Source organism: Dipodomys merriami, unplaced genomic scaffold (genome assembly GCF_024711535.1).
Source record: "Dipodomys merriami isolate MVZ:Mamm:240054 unplaced genomic scaffold, mDipMer1.0.p SCAF_2, whole genome shotgun sequence".
Lineage (NCBI taxonomy): Eukaryota > Metazoa > Chordata > Mammalia > Rodentia > Heteromyidae > Dipodomys > Dipodomys merriami.
Window position 1 is genome coordinate 122328605 of NW_027203381.1, and position 18175 is coordinate 122346779.

At 57.7% G+C, this 18175-nt stretch overlaps 1 protein-coding gene across 2 annotated transcripts; it reads right to left on the reverse strand.

Moving 5' to 3' along the window:
- Positions 1–9509: 9509 nt before the first annotated feature.
- LOC138831804 (speriolin-like protein) lies at positions 9510–14853 on the reverse strand. Of its 2 annotated transcripts, none has more exons than XM_070028837.1 (4): positions 14536–14853; positions 12048–12408; positions 10999–11150; positions 9510–9909 (listed from the first exon to the last, which is right to left on the reverse strand). In XM_070028837.1, the coding sequence occupies exons 1-4, from the start codon at positions 14735–14737 to the stop codon at positions 9515–9517; spliced, it is 1110 nt and encodes a 369-aa protein (XP_069884938.1). In that variant the 5' UTR covers positions 14738–14853; the 3' UTR covers positions 9510–9514. The 2 variants fall into 2 exon arrangements, with proteins under 2 accessions (XP_069884938.1, XP_069884939.1); XM_070028838.1 differs by having other exon boundaries at positions 12061–12408; positions 14536–14851.
- Between the last annotated feature and the right edge of the window lie 3322 nt (positions 14854–18175).

The window sequence follows — 18175 nt, forward strand, 5'->3', positions numbered from 1 at the left end:
GGGCTCCTGGGCTCTGGGATCCTGGGCTCTGGCCTCCGGGCTCCTGGGCTCCAAGCTCCTGGGCTCCTGGGCTCTGGGCTCCTGGACACTGGGCTCTGGCCTGCTGAGCTCCTGGCTCTGGGGCTCCAGGCTCCTGGGCTCTGGGCTCCAGGCTTCTGGGCTCTGAGCTCCTGGGCTCCTGGGCTCTGAGCTCCTGGGCTCCTAGGCTCTGGGCTCCTAGGCTCCTGGCCTACTAGGCTCTGGGCTCCAGGGCTCCGGACTCTGGGGCTCCGAGCTCCTGGGCTCTGGGGCTCCAAGTTTTTGGTCTCTGGACTCCAGGGCTCCTGAACTCTGAGCTCCTGGTCTCTTGAGTTCCTGGGATCTGGGCTTCGGGGCTCTTGGCTTGTGGGCTCAAGGCTTGTGGGCTCCAAGCTCCTGGGCTCCAGGCTCTTGGGCTCCGGGATCTGAGCTCCTGGGATACAATCTCCTGGGCTCCGAGCTCCTGGGCTCCAAGCTCCTGGGCTCCGAGCTCCTGGGCTCCAAGCTCTTGGGCTCTGGGCTCCCGGGCTCTGGGCTCCAGTCTCCCAGGCTCTGGGCTCCAGTCTCCCAGGCTCTGGGCTCAAAGCTAATGGCTCCAAATCCAGGCTCCAGGAGCCAGGCTCATCTCTTGTCCTCATGTAGGGTTCATCTTGTTTTGTCTTGTGTTGGTCCTGGGGCTGGAATTCAGGGCATGGGCACTGTCTCTTAGCATTTTCCACTCGAGGCTGGCACTCTACCACTTGAGCTACAGCTCCACTGTCTGCTGGGTACCTGGGCATAGTCTCATGGGTTCTCCTGCTGGGCGGCTGAGTGCTCACTGCTCAGATCTCAGCCTTCTGAGTAGCTAGGGTCCGAGGCGTGAGCCACCAGCCTGGCCCTCTTATAATTTTTAGGGATTTTAGTCAGGGGTCAGCAAGGATCCCCAGACCACAGTGTCCCTGCTGCATCTCCACTCCCTCCAGCACCCAGAGTCTGCAGGACAGCAGGGGCTGAGGCCACAGCACCCACAGCAGGGTCGTGGTAGGCGTCAGGCCTGGGTGAGATGCATGTGGGCCTCTCCCTTCCTGTACTACTCAGGGAGACCAGGAGGAGGAGGGGCTATGTGGGAAGACAGAGAGAAACAGACAGGGCTGTGTGTCTGGAAGCTGGGAGGAAGGAGGGGCTCTTGTGGAAGCCTTACCCTCCCAGACTTCAAGATGTGTGCATACTCAGAGATGGACGGGGTCTCTGAAGAAGTGGTCTCATTACAATGAGGTCACTGGGGTGAGTCTGGATCCCCTACAACCACCCTGTGGGGACTCGGGAGATCTAGGAGGAGACCCTTGATCCTGACCTCTAACCTCTAGAGGCCGCGCAGCTCCCTAGCCTGGCCTCTGCCCAGGGAAACCGTGGGCGCCACAGCGTGGATGCATGTTAACTGGCGGCACCTCTGCAACCAGAGGCCAGGCCAGCGAGTGGCTGACCTCGTAACTCGGGGCTGGAGCTCGAGTATCACCCAAGGTTGGCGTTGAGGTCTCCGGGTGGACAGTGCAGAGGTGAGGCCTCCTGAGGACTCTGATCCCGTGAGAAGCGTGGGGGGACCTGGTTGGAGGTAGCTGGGGAGAGGTCTGAGGTCTATCCGTCCCAGTCCCTCACACATCCCAGCTGTGCCCACCATGCACTGTCCTCCCCTACACAGTGCTCTGCCTCACCAGAAACAAAGGGACCAGCACCTCTGAAACCCTAACCCAACCAAGCCTTTCCTCTTCCTAGTTCACGTTTCCCTCCGGTGTTTTGTCACAGCAATGGAAAATGGCCAATACAAGGATGCCAGGCCAAGGCCAACAGCCTACATTCTCAGAGCTTAGAGCACTGTCTTGTCCATTTAATTAATCATTTCTATATGTCTTTTTTTTTTTTAAACTAGGGCTGAGAACCGAACCCAGGGCCTTGGGCACGCCAGGCGGGCGCCCTTCCGCTGGGCTAAACCCCCAGCCCCTTAATTAATCATTTCTATTTCCTATTTTTTATGAGAAAAACCTCTTGAAGGTCATACTATCAATAACTTAGGGCTAGGTAGGGAGCTGGGAAACCTGACATCTAAAATCACTGCCTTGGAAGTTGGTGGGAAATCATACATGCTGGACTGCTGCTGACAGATGGGCTATGACACATAACTGCTTAAAAACTGTGCAAGCCGGGCGCCAGTGTCTAGCGCCTGTCATCCCAGCTACTCAGGAGGCTGAGGTCTGAGGATCGCGGTTCAAAGCCAGCCCAGGCAGGAAAGTCCATGAGACTCTTATCTCCAATAAACCACTAGAAAACCAGAAGTGGTGCTGTGGCTCCAGCGGTAGAGAGCTTGCCTTGAGCTGAAGAGCTGAGGGACAGCACCCATGCCCAGAGTTCAAGTCCCCTGACTGACAAAAAAAAAAAAAACAAAGGGGGAAAAATCCAAGCAGCAGCAAAATTTGCATAATATTTATAGACCAAATAAACGTGAACAGGTGATTTTTATTTCACACTTCATGACAAATATAGGTCAAAAATAACAAAATAAGAAATAATATAAGAGCTAAAAAGGTTGTAGAAACAGAAAATGGTTTTTCAGATAAAAAAGAACTTTAGGACTAAATAACATTTGCCCTGAAAACAGAGGATTGTCCTCAAATGAAAACAAGCAGGTAAGGGCTAAACCCAGGCCAGGCACCGGTGGCTCACGCCTGTAATCCTAGCTCATCAGAAGACTGAGATCTGAGGATCAAAAATTAAAACCAGCCTGGTCAGAGACTCTTATCTCCAGCTAACCACTAAAAAGCCAGAAGTACAGTTATGGTTCAAGTGGTAGAGCACCAGCCTTGAGCAAAAAGGCTAAGGGATAATACCCAGGCCCTGGGTTCCAAGCCCTGAGTTCCAGCCCCAGTAGCAACATGAAAAAAAAAAAAAAAAAAAAAAGTCCTTTTCAAATCCCAGATTTTTTAAATCCCAGTAAATCTGAGGCACAAGGCAGTGTACCAATGGTCTCCTGTGGCAATGCATGCCCTCCGGGTAGAGTGTATTCTTCCTTCTCTTCATGAACTTTACTGATAAACCTGCCTGCAGCTCTCACTGTATTTTGCATTTTGCTTGAAATCTTCTCTCACAGGAACACAAGAAACACCACAACTGCCGGGCGCTGGTGGCTCACGCCTGTAATCCTAGCTACTCAGGAGGCTGAGATCTGAGGATCGCGGTTCAAAGCCAGCCCGGGCAGGAGAGACCGTGAGACTCCTATCTCCAATAAACCACCAGAAAACCGGAAGTGGCGCTGTAGCTCAAGTGGTAGAGTGCTCGCCTTGAGCTGAAGAGCTGAGGGACAGCGCTCAGGCCCAGAGTTCAAGCCCCATGACCGACAAAAAAAAAAAAAAAAAAAAAAAACACCACAACTAGAACTCGACTCTTCCCAGGGTAATTCCTAGAGATATTGAGTTGGTGACAGTTGGCACTGAACATGACTTTGATGTGCAGCCAGGCCATCCAGAGCCAGATCTCCACGTCTCCTCGTTGAATTCTCCTCCAGCCCCAATCTTCTCCTTTCTAGCTCAGGTTCACAGACGGCATCCTGACCCTTCTTATTAGCTCAAGTTCATAAAGGACATTCTGACCCTTCTTCCTAGCTCCAGTTGTGTGTGTGCTGTGTGTATACTAGTCCTAGGACTTGACCTCAGGGCCTGGGCACTGTCCTTCAGCTTTTGTGCTCAAGGCTAATGCTCTACCACTTGAGCCACAGCTCTACTTCCAGCTTTTTGGTGAGTAATTGGAGATGATAGTCTCACGGACTTTCCTGCCCAGGCTGGCTTTGAACCGCAGTAACCAGCAGGGCCCTGTGGCCAGGCCCGTTGGAGGGGGTGGGGCATCGAGAGGCTGATGGGGAGCCACCAGAGGTCATACTTTTTGGAGGCCCCAGTGAGATCATCCATCAGGCCTTGGCCCCTGGGAAACCCCTCATAGGTGAGTGTCTCAGTACTCAGGGGTGACAGCCTCCCTCCAGTGTCTGTGTCCCAAGGACCAATGTGGACAGGGATCATTTGGGGCCTTCTTGAGAAGCCATCTGGGACCTCCTCTAGAGGTCATCTGGGACTTCTTCAAGAGGTCACCTGGGGGGGGGGGGGCTGGAAATATGGCCTAATGGTAGAGTGGTTGCCTAGCATGCATGAAGCTCTGGATTTTATTCTTCAGTACCACATATCCAGAAAAAAAGGCCAGAAATGGCCCTGTGGCTCAAGTGGTAGAGTTCTAGCCCTGAGCACAGAGAGGCTCAGGGACAGAACTCAGGCCCTGAGTTCAAGTGCCAGGACTGGCAAAAACAATAAATAAATAAAAAGGAGGTCACCTGGGACCTCCTTGGGAGGTCATCTGGGAGATGTGGGACATGTGGCTTAAGTGTCTGTGGCTACTAGTCTATATATGTGTTTGCTACTAGTTCTGTGTCCTATATACTCCTTTTTTTCCAGGATGGGAAAACAATGTCCTAAAGTTCTCATAAGTGAAAATGTAATTGAAAAATCTTCTCTCCCAGTGTTATGGGATTCCCTGGAATCCCATATGGGATTCCCACTGCTCCCTCCTATTCTGTGCCATCAGCACCTCTGATGTTAAGTCCCCCCATACCAGAAGTGTTTCCTTGTACCAGCCCGAGATGGTACAAGGTGGTACAGTCCCCTTGTTACCCTTGAGACAGGTGCACGGGGGAGGCGGTGGGCAAGTCCCCTTTCCAGTGCATGTTCCCTTGACAACTAGTCACCTGTATAACTGGAAAGAGCACAAGCCGCCCATTTTTGATACACCCCAGGGGCTCATCTCCTTCTTAGAGACAGTCTTTTTCACACACCAGCCCACATGGAATGATTGTCAGCAACTTTTTTCCGGTCTGGGCTCTTCAACTCAAGGCTAGCGCTCTACCACTTGAGCCACAGCGCCACTTCCCGCTTTTTCTGCTTATGTGGTAATGAGGAATCGAATCCAGGGCCTCATGCATGTGAGGCAAGCACTCTACCACTGAGCCACCTTCCCAGCCCAATTGTCAGCCATTTTTAGTAGGGCAAATAAGGGCACAAGACTATCTTTAGGAACAGAAACCCATGGCAACAGCCAATTGTGTCAGCCATTTTTGCAGGTGATTTTCACCTGAGAGGAAAGGGAGTGAGCCTGGCGCAGTGCCTTGAAGGTGGTCCTTGGACCAGATGCCTTATCCACTGATGACCCAGTCTTTCCCCCTGACTCACCAGGCTGGGACTACGACAGCGATAGAGGCAGGGAGGCACCCACCAATGATCGCCAAACTGTTAGCAGGGAGGTGCTCACCAATGATCGCCAGACTCTGTTAGCAGGGAGGCGCTCACCAATGATCACCAAACTCTGTTGGCAGGGAGGCACTCACCAATGATCGCCAGCTCTGCTAGCAGGGAGGTGCTCACCAATGATCGCCAGACTCTGTTAGCAGGGAGGCGCTCACCAATGATCACCAAACTCTGTTGGCAGGGAGGCACTCACCAATGATCGCCAGCTCTGCTAGCAGGGAGGTGCTCACCAATGATCGCCAAACTGTTAGCAGGGAGGCGCTCACCAATGATCGCTAGCTCTGCTAGCAGGGAGGTGCTCATCAATGATCGCCAAACTGTTAGCAGGGAGGCGCTCACCAATGATCGCTAGCTCTGCTAGCAGGGAGGTGCTCACCAATGATCGCCAGCTCTGCTGGCAGGGAGGCGCCCACCAATGATTGCCAGGAGGCGCTCACCAATGATCGCCAGCTCTGCTAGCAGGGAGGTGCTCATCAATGATCGCCAAACTGTTAGCAGGGAGGCGCTCACCAATGATCGCTAGCTCTGCTAGCAGGGAGGTGCTCACCAATGATCGCCAGCTCTGCTGGCAGGGAGGCGCCCACCAATGATTGCCAGGAGGCGCTCACCAATGATCGCCAGCTCTGCTAGCAGGGAGGCGCTCACCAATGATCGCCAGACTCTGTTGGCAGGGATATGGGCAGCAGCTAGGAAGCCAACTCACTTATCTAACATGAGTGAGACTCTACAGCTCCCCAGGGAGTCCCCTGCTACTTTTCTAGAATGTCTCTTGGTGGTCTATAGGACCTATACGCCTGTAGATCTGAGGCCCCAGAGAATCAAAGAGCCCTAAATATGGCCTTTGTTACCCGGTCAACCCCAGATATGAGAAGAAAGCTTCAAAAGTTAGAAGGTTTTGGGCTGGGAAGGTGGCTCAGTGGTAGAGCGCTTGCCTTGCATGCCTGAGGCCCTGGGTTCAATTCCTCAGCACCACATAAGCAAAAAGAAAAAAGTCAGAAGTGGCACTATGGCTCAAGTGGTAGAGCGCTAGCCTTGAGCTGAAGAGCTGAGGGACAACGCCCAGGCCCAGAGTATAGGCCCCACGACCGGACCCAAAACAAAACAAAAAAAAGTTAGAGGGAAAGGTGCTAGCATTGACCAGAGGGTATCTGCTAACAGAGATACCAAGGAAGAAAAACAGTCAAAGAAGAGGGTTCAACTTTTGGTAGTAGCACCAGGACAGGTTTAAGAAACCCTTGGTGAAGACAATATAATTCATTTGCAAATGGCAGTAGGGAACCTCTAGGACTAGACACTAGTGTGCTTATTGCAAGCAAAACAGACATTGGAAAAAGGAATGACTAAGGAGGAGAAAGATGGAAAATGATGGGTGAAGTAAGCACGTTAGCAACCTGGAAACTGTGTTCATATCTCCTGAGAAACATGGACTCTGAAATCCAACCTTGTTGAACTTAACAAAAAATGTGAAGAAAAAATTCACACACTCTTGTCTGAAAATGCTGGCTTAATAAAGACTCTGAATCTCTAGTACACGCCCATCAAACCCACAGAGAGGTTAAAAGCGCACTGAACAGCACGGTGGAAAAAAAACAAGAAAATTACTGGACATGAAGAAAAGATCTGAAGACATAAATCAGGAACTTGTAAGAGTCAAAGATAAGAATAAAATCCTCAAAACGAACCTGGAAAACACTCAGAATCAAATGGAATCCAAGTACATTAGCCTGGGTGATCATGAGGCATGCTGGGGCCACAGGCCGGAGGCTGAGGGAGGCACAGGACAGCATCGCTGTGGTCCTGGTGGACTATAGGCGAGGCCAGGAGGAGACCCTAATGCTGCACACAGACATCAAGGCCCAGAAGAAGGAGCTGGACATGAAACACCAATGATCAGCTTTGAAGAGTGGAAATTCAAAGCAACAGAGATAGAACTGAAAGAGCAGCTAGCGGAGCAGGCACAGAAGTGCTATGTCAGAGAAGAAGAGGCCAAGAAAAGTGGGCAGGAAAACATCAGGCTGAAGAAGGAGATCATCACTCGAGAAAGAGTCAAAGGACACACATGCTTGGATGGGGAATGCCCGGGGAACAAAAAGATTCTTAGCCAGAAAAACAGAAGAGCCAAACAGTTGAAAGATCTGTCACAAAATACACTGAAGGGAAAAATGAGAAAGAGAAGCTACTAGAGAAAAAGGCCAAACAACTGCCAAGATCCTCACCATAACTGTAATGCGGAAGCACCCAATGGAACAGGTGCAGGTGAGAAAAAAAAAAAAAAAAAACCCTCTCAATAGCACTGTTGAGAATGTAATGCAGGAGCTGAAGAGCAAGCAAAGGCGCTGTGAGGAGGAGCAGCGGTTGGACAGTTGAAGGAACTCTTCCGGGACCCTGGCAGAACACCTGCAGGTTAAGGAGGACTTTGATGAGGAGATTGGGATCATGAAAGGGAGCTTGAAAGAAAAGGAGGAGAATAAAATGGAAGAAGTCTCCAAGCTCTGGACTGAGGTTCAGAGTACTAAACAGGAGTTAAAAAAACTAGAGTCACTAGGTGCCAGTGGCTCACGCCTGTCATCCTAGCTACTCAGGAGGCTGAGATCTGAGGATCACAGTTCTAAGCCAGCCCAGGCAGGAAAGTCCATGAGACGTTCATCTCTGATGAACCACCCAAAAACCAAAAGTGGCGCTGTGGCTCAAGTGGCAGAGCGCTCACCTTGACCTGAAGAGCTGAGGGATGGCGCCCAGGCCCCACGACCAACAAACAACAACAACAACAAAGAAACTAGAGACCCCAAAGGTTCAAGGAAAAACCTGAGCTGATCAGGTAGCTTGGGAGGCCACCCTCAAACCAGTGGGGCGTCGAGAGCTACTAGTCATTAATTAAAGGAAGAAGCATAAAAAAGTGGTGGTAAGTGTGCAAATGTGGAGAGTGCACTTGTGAAAAATGGTTGCGGGCTCGAGCCTTCTGTCTGTTCAACCTGGTCATCTGTCTCCCGGCCACCGCCTACAGTGGTCTTGGAAACCAGGGGGCCTCAGCCTGACAAGCCTGTGTGGTGCGTGTGGACGGGCGGCAGCGGGACCGCCCGGGGGGCGGGACCGTGCGGAGGGGCGCGGGTGCCGGGAAGGGGCTTCACGCATGGGGATCGGTACCGTGGGCACTGGTGGCGCTCCCTAACAAACACCGAGACGGCTCAGGTAACGCGAATCCCTGGGCCGGCCTGCCCTGGGCGGTGGCGCCCCGGGCCGAGGCGGCGAGACCTGGGAGGCTGGAAGCCGAGGCCGGCGCCACCCGGCCTCCTGAGGGCGCAGAGGCCCAGGCCGGCGCCACCCGGCCTCCTGAGGGCGCAGAGGCCCGGGCCGGCGCCACCCGGCCTCCTGAGGCCCCGAGGCCCGGGCCCAGGCCGGCGCCACCCGGCCTCCTGAGGGCCCGAGGCCCAGGCCGGCGCCACCCGGCCTCCTGAGGGCCCAGGCCGGCGCCACCCGGCCTCCTGAGGGCCCGAGGCCCAGGCCGGCGCCACCCGGCCTCCTGAGGGCCCGAGGCCCAGGCTCAGGCCGGCGCCACCCGGCCTCCTGAGGGCGCCGAGGCCCAGACCGGCGCCACCCGGCCTCCTGAGGGCCCAGGCCGGCGCCACCCGGCCTCCTGAGGGCCCGAGGCCCAGGCCGGCGCCACCCGGCCTCCTGAGGGCCCGAGGCCCGGGCCCAGGCCGGCGCCACCCGGCCTCCTGAGGGTGCAGAGGCCCAGGCCGGCGCCACCCGGCCTCCTGAGGGCCCGAGGCCCGGGCCGGCGCCACCCGGCCTCCTGAGGGCCCGAGGCCCGGGCCGGCGCCACCCGGCCTCCTGAGGGTGCAGAGGCCCAGGCCGGCGCCACCCGGCCTCCTGAGGGCGCCGAGGCCCAGGCCCAGGCCAGCGCCACCCGGCCTCCTGAGGGCGCCGAGGCCCGGGCCCAGGCCGGCGCCACCCGGCCTCCTGAGGGCCCGAGGCTCAGGCCGGCGCCACCCGGCCTCCTGAGGGCCCGAGGCCCAGGCCGGCGCCACCCGGCCTCCTGAGGGCCCGAGGCCCCGGCCCGGCGCCGCGTGGCGAGGACCCCGCTCCCGGGAAGGCTGCGGGACGCGCCCGCGGCCCTCGGGGAGGCGCCGGCCGAGGGCGAGGGGCTGTGGTCACGGCCCGCAGCAGAGGCACGCGGACGGTCAACGGGCTTTACTGGCGGGGCCCCGCCCCGGCCCGGCCCGCCCCGCGCGCCCGCGCGCCCGCCGCGTCACCAGGCGAAGAGCGGCTTGCTGTCCTCCTTGGAGAGCTCGCACAGGCAGTTGAGCAGCAGCAGCGAGTCGCCCAGGAACTTGGGCGGCACCACGTCGATGACCAGCTTGCGCAGCGCGGCGGGGCTGCTGTGCAGCGGGTGCGCGCGCAGGTCCGGGCGCTGCCGCAGGATGCCGTACGTGTTGATGAGGAACTCGCTGAACACGGGGTGCACCTCGCGGCTGTACCCCAGCTTCTCCAGCCGCGCCGTCAGCGTCAGGTAGCGGTGCGTCAGCTCGCGCAGCTTCTTCTCGTCCACCGACCCGTCCAGGGACTTGATGGAGGTCTGCGGGCGGGCGGGCGGGCGGCGGCCGTCGGGGCGGGGCGGGGCGGGCGTCTGCGCGGGGCGGGGCGGGGCGGGGCGGGCGGGCGGGCGGCGGCCGTCGGGGCGGGGCGGAGCGGGCGTCTGCGCGGGGCGGGGCAGGGCGGGGCGGGGCGGGGCGGGCGTCTGCTCGAGGCGGGGCGGGGCGGGCGTCTGCTCGAGGCGGGGCGGGGCGGGCGTCTGCTCGAGGCGGGGCGGGGCGGGGCGGGCGTCTGCTCGAGGCGGGGCGGGGCGGGGCGGGCGTCTGCTCGAGGCGGGGCGGGGCGGGCGTCTGCTCGAGGCGGGGCGGGGCGGGCGTCTGCGCAGAGCAGGGCGGGGCGGGGCGGGCGTCTGCGCAGAGCAGGGCGGGGCGGGGCGGGGCGGGCGTCTGCGCAGAGCAGGGCGGGGCGGGGCGGGCGTCTGCGCAGAGCAGGGCGGGGCGGGGCGGGGCGGGCGTCTGCGCAGAGCAGGGCGGGGCGAGGCGGGGCGGGCGTCTGCGCAGAGCAGGGCGGGGTGGGGCGGGCGTCTGCGCAGAGCAGGGCGGGGTGGGGCGGGGCGGGGTGGGGCGGGCGTCCTCGCAGAGCAGGGCGGGGCGGGGTGGGGCGGGCGTCCTCGCAGAGCAGGGCGGGGTGGGGCGGGGCGGGGCGGGCGTCTGCGCAGAGCAGGGCGGGGTGGGGCGGGGCGGGCGTCTGCGCAGGGCGGGGCGGGCGTCTGCGCGGGGCGGGGCGGGGCGGGGCGGGCGTCTGCGCAGGGCGGGGCGGGCGTCTGCGCAGGGCGGGGCGGGCGTCTGCGCGGGGCGGGGCGGGGCGGGGCGGGCGTCTGCGCAGGGCGGGGCGGGCGTCTGCGTGGAGCGGGGCGGGCGTCTGCGCGGGGCGGGACGGGGCGGGCGTCTGCGCAGGGCGGGACGGGCGTCAGGGCGGGGCGGGGCGGGGCAAGGCGGGGCGGTAGTCTGCGTCTGCGCAGGGCGGGGCGGGGCGGGGCAAGGCGGGGCGGTAGTCTGCGTCTGCGCGGGGCGGGGCAAGGCGGGGCGGTAGTCTGCGTCTGCGCGGGGCGGGGCGGGCCCTGCGCGCGCACCTGCTTGATCTTCTCCGGGATGTTGGAGACGGTGAAGCCGTAGAGCCGCGTGACGCCCGGGAACACGTAGGCCAGGATGCGCCGGTCCAGCTGGAAGGCGATCTCGCCCACGATGCGGCCGTCCTTCTCCGCGCCCGCGAAGCAGGGGAGCTCTGCGGGGGAGGGGGACTCAGACCCCGCCTGACCCCGCGACCCCCTGACCCCGCCTGACCCCTGATCCCACCTGATCTCTGACCCCACCCAACCCCGTCTGACCCCTAGACCCCTAACCCCGCCTGACCCCCCTGATCCCACCTGACCCCTGAGCGCACCAGACCCTGCCTGACCCTGCCTGGCCAGAGGTGCAGGTAGTAGAGCCCCTGCCCAGCAAGGCTCTGAGTCCGACTCAGTGAGCCAAACACAACAGCACCCACGTGCCACAAACAGCCCACCACGGCCAGCCCTCGGCCAGCCCTCCCCATCCAGCCGGCATCCAGACCAGGCCCGCCCCGGCCAGCCCCAGTCCCCAGCCAGCCCCACCCCAGCCAGCCCTCGGCCAGCCCTCCCCATCCAGCCGGCATCCAGACCAGGCCCGCCCCGGCCAGCCCTCATCCTTGGCCAGCCCCAGTCCTCAGCCAGCCCCACCCCATCCAGCCCTCGGCCAGCCCTCCCCATCCAGCCGGCATCCAGACCAGGCCCGCCCCGGCCAGCCCCAGTCCCCAGCCAGCCCCACCCCATCCAGCCCCTGTCCAGCCCTCCCCATCCAGCCGGCATCCAGACCAGGCCCGCCCCGGCCAGCCCTCATCCTTGGCCAGCCCCACCCCAGCCAGCCCCCGACCCTATCCAACCCCTGTCTAGCTTGCCCCATCCTGCCTGCATCCCCACCCAGCCCCACCGTGTCCAGCCCCCCGTCCTTGGCCAGGCCGCGCTGGCCAGCCCCCGTCCGGTCCCCGTGCAGCCTACGTCCCCGGCCAGGGCCGCCTCTTCTAGCCCCTGTCACTGGCCAGGCTTGCCCCTCCCAGCCCCCATCCACCAGGTCACCAAACCACCCCTGTCCAGCCCCAGAGCACCTGGGCGGCCCACCGTTAAGGTAGTAGCTCCTCCGGGTCCTGTCCCCCGTGGGCAGGCTACTCTCTGAGAAGCACACCTTCTTAGGCCGGGCCATCTCCCTGGGCTCCAGCAGGGTCTTGTCCACCAGGGGGTCCTGCAGGGAACTCAGAACCGGGGACAGCTTCCTGTCGGAGCCGCGGGCACACAGCTCTGGAGCGTTGAGGAAGGCCTTGAAGGACACCTGGGAGGAGGTCGCGCAGCCCGGAGAGGCCTCGTCCTCACTGGAGAGGGGTGCGTGGGAGCACAGCAGGTCCTCCAGAGAGGACGTCTGCAGCTGGGCAGGCGTGTCCGGGACGCTGGCAAACCTCCCGAAGTCTGGACCTGGGTCAGGGGGGAAAGACAGACACTCAGGCTAGAGGAGCTCAGACTTCCATCAAAGTAAGAGATCGTGATGTACGGGCCGTGCACATGCGCACATGGGGCCCTGCTGGTGTTGCTGTCCAGGCTCTGGTTCACACTCACCAAGCTGATCTTTACGAACCTTTAACAGTGGCTGTGGAGCCGGGTGCCTGAAATCCTAGCTTCCCATGAGGCTGAGATCTGAGGACTGAGGCACAGAGCCATCCAGGGCAGACAAACGGACCTGATTTAGATCCCCCCTTTACCAGCAAAAAGGCAGAAGTGGGATGCAATTCCCAGTGCATACTGATGTGAGAAGAAATAGTGAGAGATTGCACTGGGAGAGCTCTTAAGACCAACTGAAAAATGACATGGTATTCAACCAGGGACAATGGAGGTTCAGCAGCCTACACCTGTGTGGGCAGCTAGGACTCTGGGCTCTGGGTAGGGATTGTGGCTCAGGCCACAGTGTCTTCTGAGACTGGTGTTTGAGGTCTGGGCCTCCTGTGGCTGAGCGCCACAGCCTCTCAGGTAGCACGTGGCCTGTGAGCCTCTTAACAGCAACAGCTGGGATCTGGGGACAAGGCCCCCAGGGCCACCATACGTGGTGTCAGGAGCGCCAGGAGCTGGCCCTCAGGAGCACACGTGGTAACTCAGTGGTGATGCTTTCGGTAAAGTCTTGCAGTCTTTTTGCCACTTGTTAGCAGCACTGCCTGTTCCTCACCCTCCCTCCCTCTGCCTAAGGTCTCTCCTAGGAGTTTTCCATGAAGAACAGCAGGGTAGAGGCCACGAGGGGTCCCCCACACCCTGGGACCCAGAGCTGAAGTTGCAAAACACCCTTCCAGTGCTGGTGGTACTCAGAGGACGGTAGCCAGCTGGAATCCAAAGTGGACCCCAGGAGGCAGTCATACCAAGCGCAGGTCCCTGAGTCCTCCCGTGGTCAGGTGGGCAGCTGACCACCCAGGCATCACACTAGAGTCAGCCGTGGCCTGGCCAGTGCCACAGTGTGCCTAGGAAGCTCCGTCCTCATCGGGATCCTACCAGGAGGGCTGAATGCACACACATGGAGTGCAAGCCCACTGAGCTGAGAGTTTTCAGGCAATGGCGATGGGAGTTGTGCCTCTAGTCTGCCATCCCAAGCAAAGGCCAGTCACACCCATCAAGAACGCTCCAAATCATACTGTTAAAAGGGAAAATTTCATAAAAACTGTACAACAGAAACACCCACTTTTGTAGAAAGTGGTAAAAGAAAAAAAAACCTTTCTTCCTGTAAAAAGTCATAGGTGAACTGGAGTGAAGAGCTGTATTCATTTTCTTTGCTTTTCTTTCTTTTTTTTTTTTTGTCAGGTATGGGGCCTGAACTCTGGGCCTGGGCGCTGTCCCTCAGCTCTTCAACTCAAAGTGAGCGCTCTACCACTTGAGCCACAGCGCCACTTCTGGCTTTTTCTGCTTATGTGGTGCTGAGGAATGGAACCCAGGACCTCATGCATGCAAGGCAAGCGCTCTACCACTGAGCCACCTTCCCAGTCAAGAGCTGTCTGTATTCATTACCTGACGAGGTAACTGTAACCCCTCAGTACAGCACCCTTATAACAACAATAAAACATACAAATACAGGCATAGGTGGTTTAGGATCACAACCTCACAGTACTCTCCTACCCACTGGCTCCCAAGGGCCATTCTCAGGGCCTCCCTCCGGAGGGGACTCCCGGCTGGGCCATGTAAACTCCATCTATGGCAAGGGACCGGATGGGACACAGCAGAGGAATGGGGCTTCCTGGGGGCGGGGGGCGGGGGACGAGGAGAACATACCTGTGAGATGAGCACGCCATGGCCCTGTCCCAGAGGGACAGAGACTGCCCAGCAGGGGAAACTGTGGGGCTGAGCTGAGACCAGCGTTGCTGCTCTAGGCCCTGTGGTGGCACTCGGAGACCTCGCTAACTGCCCACCCCGAATCGGCTGGAATGGGCAGCCCCCGCCACCCCCTCCTGTGTGTGCTCCGCCACGCCCAGGCCAGGCAAGGAGGCTGAGGGCCTGGGAGGTGCCTGGCCCATGTTGGTGGGTGACCCCTGACCCCACGGCCCTCTGCAGGCCCAGCCTGCACCTCACCTCCACTCCCCGGGGAGCAGGCCTCAGGGTAGGTGGGGGCCTTGGGGAAGAGGAGGTCCCGGCCACCACGGCCACAGCTCTCCTGGCAGCTCTCACTGAGCAGCCGCTTCAGCATCTGGTTCTCCTTCAAGAGGCGCACCTGCTTCTTCAGGTCTGCGTTCTCACTCATGAGCCTGTTCATCAGCTCGCTCCCCTCAGCCATGGTGTCCGCTCACATGCGGGCCTGCAGCCCCATGGAGGTGGAAACACAGAGCCCGCAGACCTACAGAAACGGAGTTCCATGCTTCCGCAGCCTTGTGATGTCGCCACACTTAAAGAGGCAGCGCCACGGCTTGGCGTCCTTCCACCCCAGACCGCAGCCTCCCAAGCAAGTCCAGGCCGGGCTGGCTCCCACGAGCTGGCCAGCATGCAGACAAGCGCACCAGACCATGAGAGGGACCCAGGTGCCAAGAACAGAGGACTGTGGGATGTGGGGGTGGGGGCAGACTTACAGGGGGGTCCTGAGCTCCCAAGAGGCAACCCGGGTAGTGGAGACAGCACAGGGATAAGGCCAGACTGCCAGTGCCTTCCAGAAACAGCCAGAATAACGTGGTCAGGGCAGGGATGAGCTTGTCCACCATGTGGAGGTCTGAGAACCAAGTGGCTTGCAGGGCTGCTCTTCTATGGCATAAGCCCATTCGAGATGGCCCCTGCGCCCCGAGGACCTGTGGCCTCTGACCCCATCACTTTCCGGGACTTATTCCTGGGACCTAGCGGGAAAGGGACAACACAGTGGGAGACCAGCCAGGAGCGGCGCTCATCCCAGAGGCCCTGCCCCCCCCCAGGGCTGAGTGAGTCTATCTGCAAGCTACACCCCCGAGAAAAGACCAAAGCAGCACAACTTGGGCAGCCACCCCACACTGCCTGTGCTGTTACCACCCGTGGCAGGGAGGCCGTGGCCTGCTGGCTTCCGCTGGGAAAAGTCTCAGTCCTCGGCCAACCACCCTGAAACCCAAGTGTCTGCTTCCACTGTGGGGAAGGGTGCAGGCGCAGCTTCTGGCTTCAAGTCTTGCTGCATTGGTAGCCCAAAAGCACTGGTCTCCCCCCATGAGAAGGGACAATCAGAAAACCAGCCCAGGGCTTGTCATGCTCTCCTGCCTGCACCCCAGTGTCAAGCCCAGGCATAAACGGCCCCACATAGAATAGAACCTATTCTCCGGTGATGGCCACAGTAGTGAGATGTTGTTTCGGGGAAGGAGGGAAAGGCCTAAGCCCCAAGGACTCCTTCTGTAGCCAGCAGAGATGGGGGATGGCATCGGGGGTCCCAGGACAGAGGACAAAGGAAGAGAGCAAGCCCCATGTCCAGCTCCTGAGGGCAGCAGGGACCTCGGCCAACCACACCCAAAATGCCATCTCCGCCTCTCAAGTTCTGACAAGCTTCTGATCCCGACTCGCCATCTGTAAATTTACCACTGGACCGGTCTGCTTTTTTGTTAAGTACTTTTCACAAACTCCTCATATTTAATAGTTTTCTGAGGAAGCCTGTACGGCCTTTTTTTAATTGAGTTTTTTTGCTATTATAAAGATTGTACAGCAGGGTTAGTGTCATGATGTCAAGTACTTTTGTTTACAATGGAATTGATCTGTGCTTCCTTTTCTTGTGATGTCTTTTTTTTCATTTTTTCTTTTTTTGGGGGGCCCGGGCACTGTCCTTGAGCTATTTTGCTCTACTACTTGAGCCACACTTCCACTTCCATTTTTGGTGGTTAGTGGTTTTTCCTGCCCAACAGGGCTTTGCACCTCAATCATCATTTGAACCTCTCTCACCTCGCCTTCCTGAGTATCTTGAATTACAGACATGTGACCATCGGGTTTAAATTTTTACTTTGAGCTTGGTTTTATACTTGAAATTTTCTGTACACAGTACACAAACTAGCTATGCTTTCTCATCCAGGGTGATACTCTGCAGTTTAGTTGGAGCACTTGGATCTTTAGTTAATAAAATTATTGAAATGGTTAAGTTTAATTATCATTAGCAGTTTGACACATTCCTGTTTCTTTTTTTGTCTGTTGTGGGCCTGGGTGCTGTCCCTCAGCTCTTCAGCTCAAGACAAGCACTCTACCACTTGAGCCACAGCACTTCCGGTTTTCTGGTGGTTTATTGGAGCTAAGTCTCATGGATTTTCTTGCCCAGGCTGGCTTTGAACCGCAACCCTCGATCTCAGCCTCCTGAGTAGCTAGGATTATAGGCGTGAGCCACCAGTGCCTGGCTTTTCCTATCTTCTTTTGGAATACTTCACTTCCTTTCTAAGTTTATAAGGTTTATACCTCTTCATTGTTTTAAAAAGCTCACCATAGGGTTTTAGTCTTCTTTTACTTACCACTTTCAAATAATGTACTATCTTGATGTGTGACCCTTCATAAGAACCTAACATGGTAAACTTCCACCATTGCTCAACGCCCTACTTTTCTGCATCTCTAGATCTTAAAATTACCATTTATACCACTCTCACAGCACACAGGAAGCCGAGACAGAAGACTGTGAGCTCCAGACCAACCTGAATCACATGGTGAGTATCCTCAAAACCAAAGACAGCTATGAAGAGACTCAAGAGCCTTCTCTACTTGCCAGACTGACCCGTGAGGATCTGAGTTTCTAATATACCTCTTCCCTTCGGCAGGGAACCTGAGAGAGTTCTTTCAGTATTGATCTAGAGCAGACATCTGCTTTCCCTTCCCAACATGGAAGTTGTCAGCTGAGCAGCATTTCTTTCAGAGGGAGTTGCCACCTGGCCCTCAGAGGACATGCTTGCAAGCTGGATGGCATTGGTGACTTCCAGAATTCCTTGGGGGACTCCAAGGTCCATACTGAGACCCACAGGCAGCATAGGGTCTGTCTTTGTTTGGTTTCCGTTCTTTACGGCTGTCACCAGTTGGATCATGCTGTGCCCTAAAGCCAATTTACTGGTGTTCATTCTGCTATGCCATGGTTTCTGGATCTGTGAATTTAAACATCGAGTCAAGTTTAGGAACCATGCTTCCCTCTTCTTTCTCTGGGACTCTAATTACACAGGTTAAGCCCCTGTGTTATTTCAAAGTGGTCACTGCTGCTCTAGCTGACTGCAGCAAACACACCTCACAGGAGCCCAGGGGGCCTGATGCTTTTACCCCAGGGACTAGAAAGGCATCTGGCCCAGACCTCAAGCTTGCTGTGCACTGCGAGGGGAAAAAATAAATAAAAGGAAAAGGAAAAAAAGCGTCTTGAGCAAAAAAGCTCAGGGACAATGCTCAAATTCAGAGCTTAAGCCCCAAATGGGCACAAAACAAGTTCACTGTAATTGTAAAGAACTTTATTCACACATACATGTGGCTTGAACTCAGGACCTGTGCACTGTCCCTGAGCTCTTCAGTTCAAGGCTAGCCCTCTATTGAGCCCCAGCACCACTTCTGGTTTTCTGGTGGTTCACTGGAGATCAGAACCTCACAGATGTTCCTGTCTGGGCTGGCTTTGAGCCACATCCTCAGATCTCAGTCTCCTGAGTAGCTAGGATGACAGGTGTGAGCCACCGGTGCCCGGCTCAAACTCCATCTTGACAAATAAAACTACAATTACTCAACTCTGAGGATTTTATGCTGCTGTAGGACGATGCACTGGTTGTGG

What these genes read in the sequence shown, in the direction of transcription:
- LOC138831804 (XM_070028837.1), bottom strand. Translation starts at nt 14,737, where the DNA reads ATGGCTGAGGGGAGCGAGCTGATGAACAGGCTCATGAGTGAGAACGCA. An exon ending in CTGCTCCCCGGGGAGTGGAG is followed by an intron (nt 12,409 to 14,535) that starts GTGAGGTGCAGG and finishes CCCCTGACCCAG; the next exon opens with GTCCAGACTTCGGGAGGTTT. An exon ending in TCCCGGAGAAGATCAAGCAG is followed by an intron (nt 9,910 to 10,998) that starts GTGCGCGCGCAG and finishes GCCCGCCCGCAG; the next exon opens with ACCTCCATCAAGTCCCTGGA.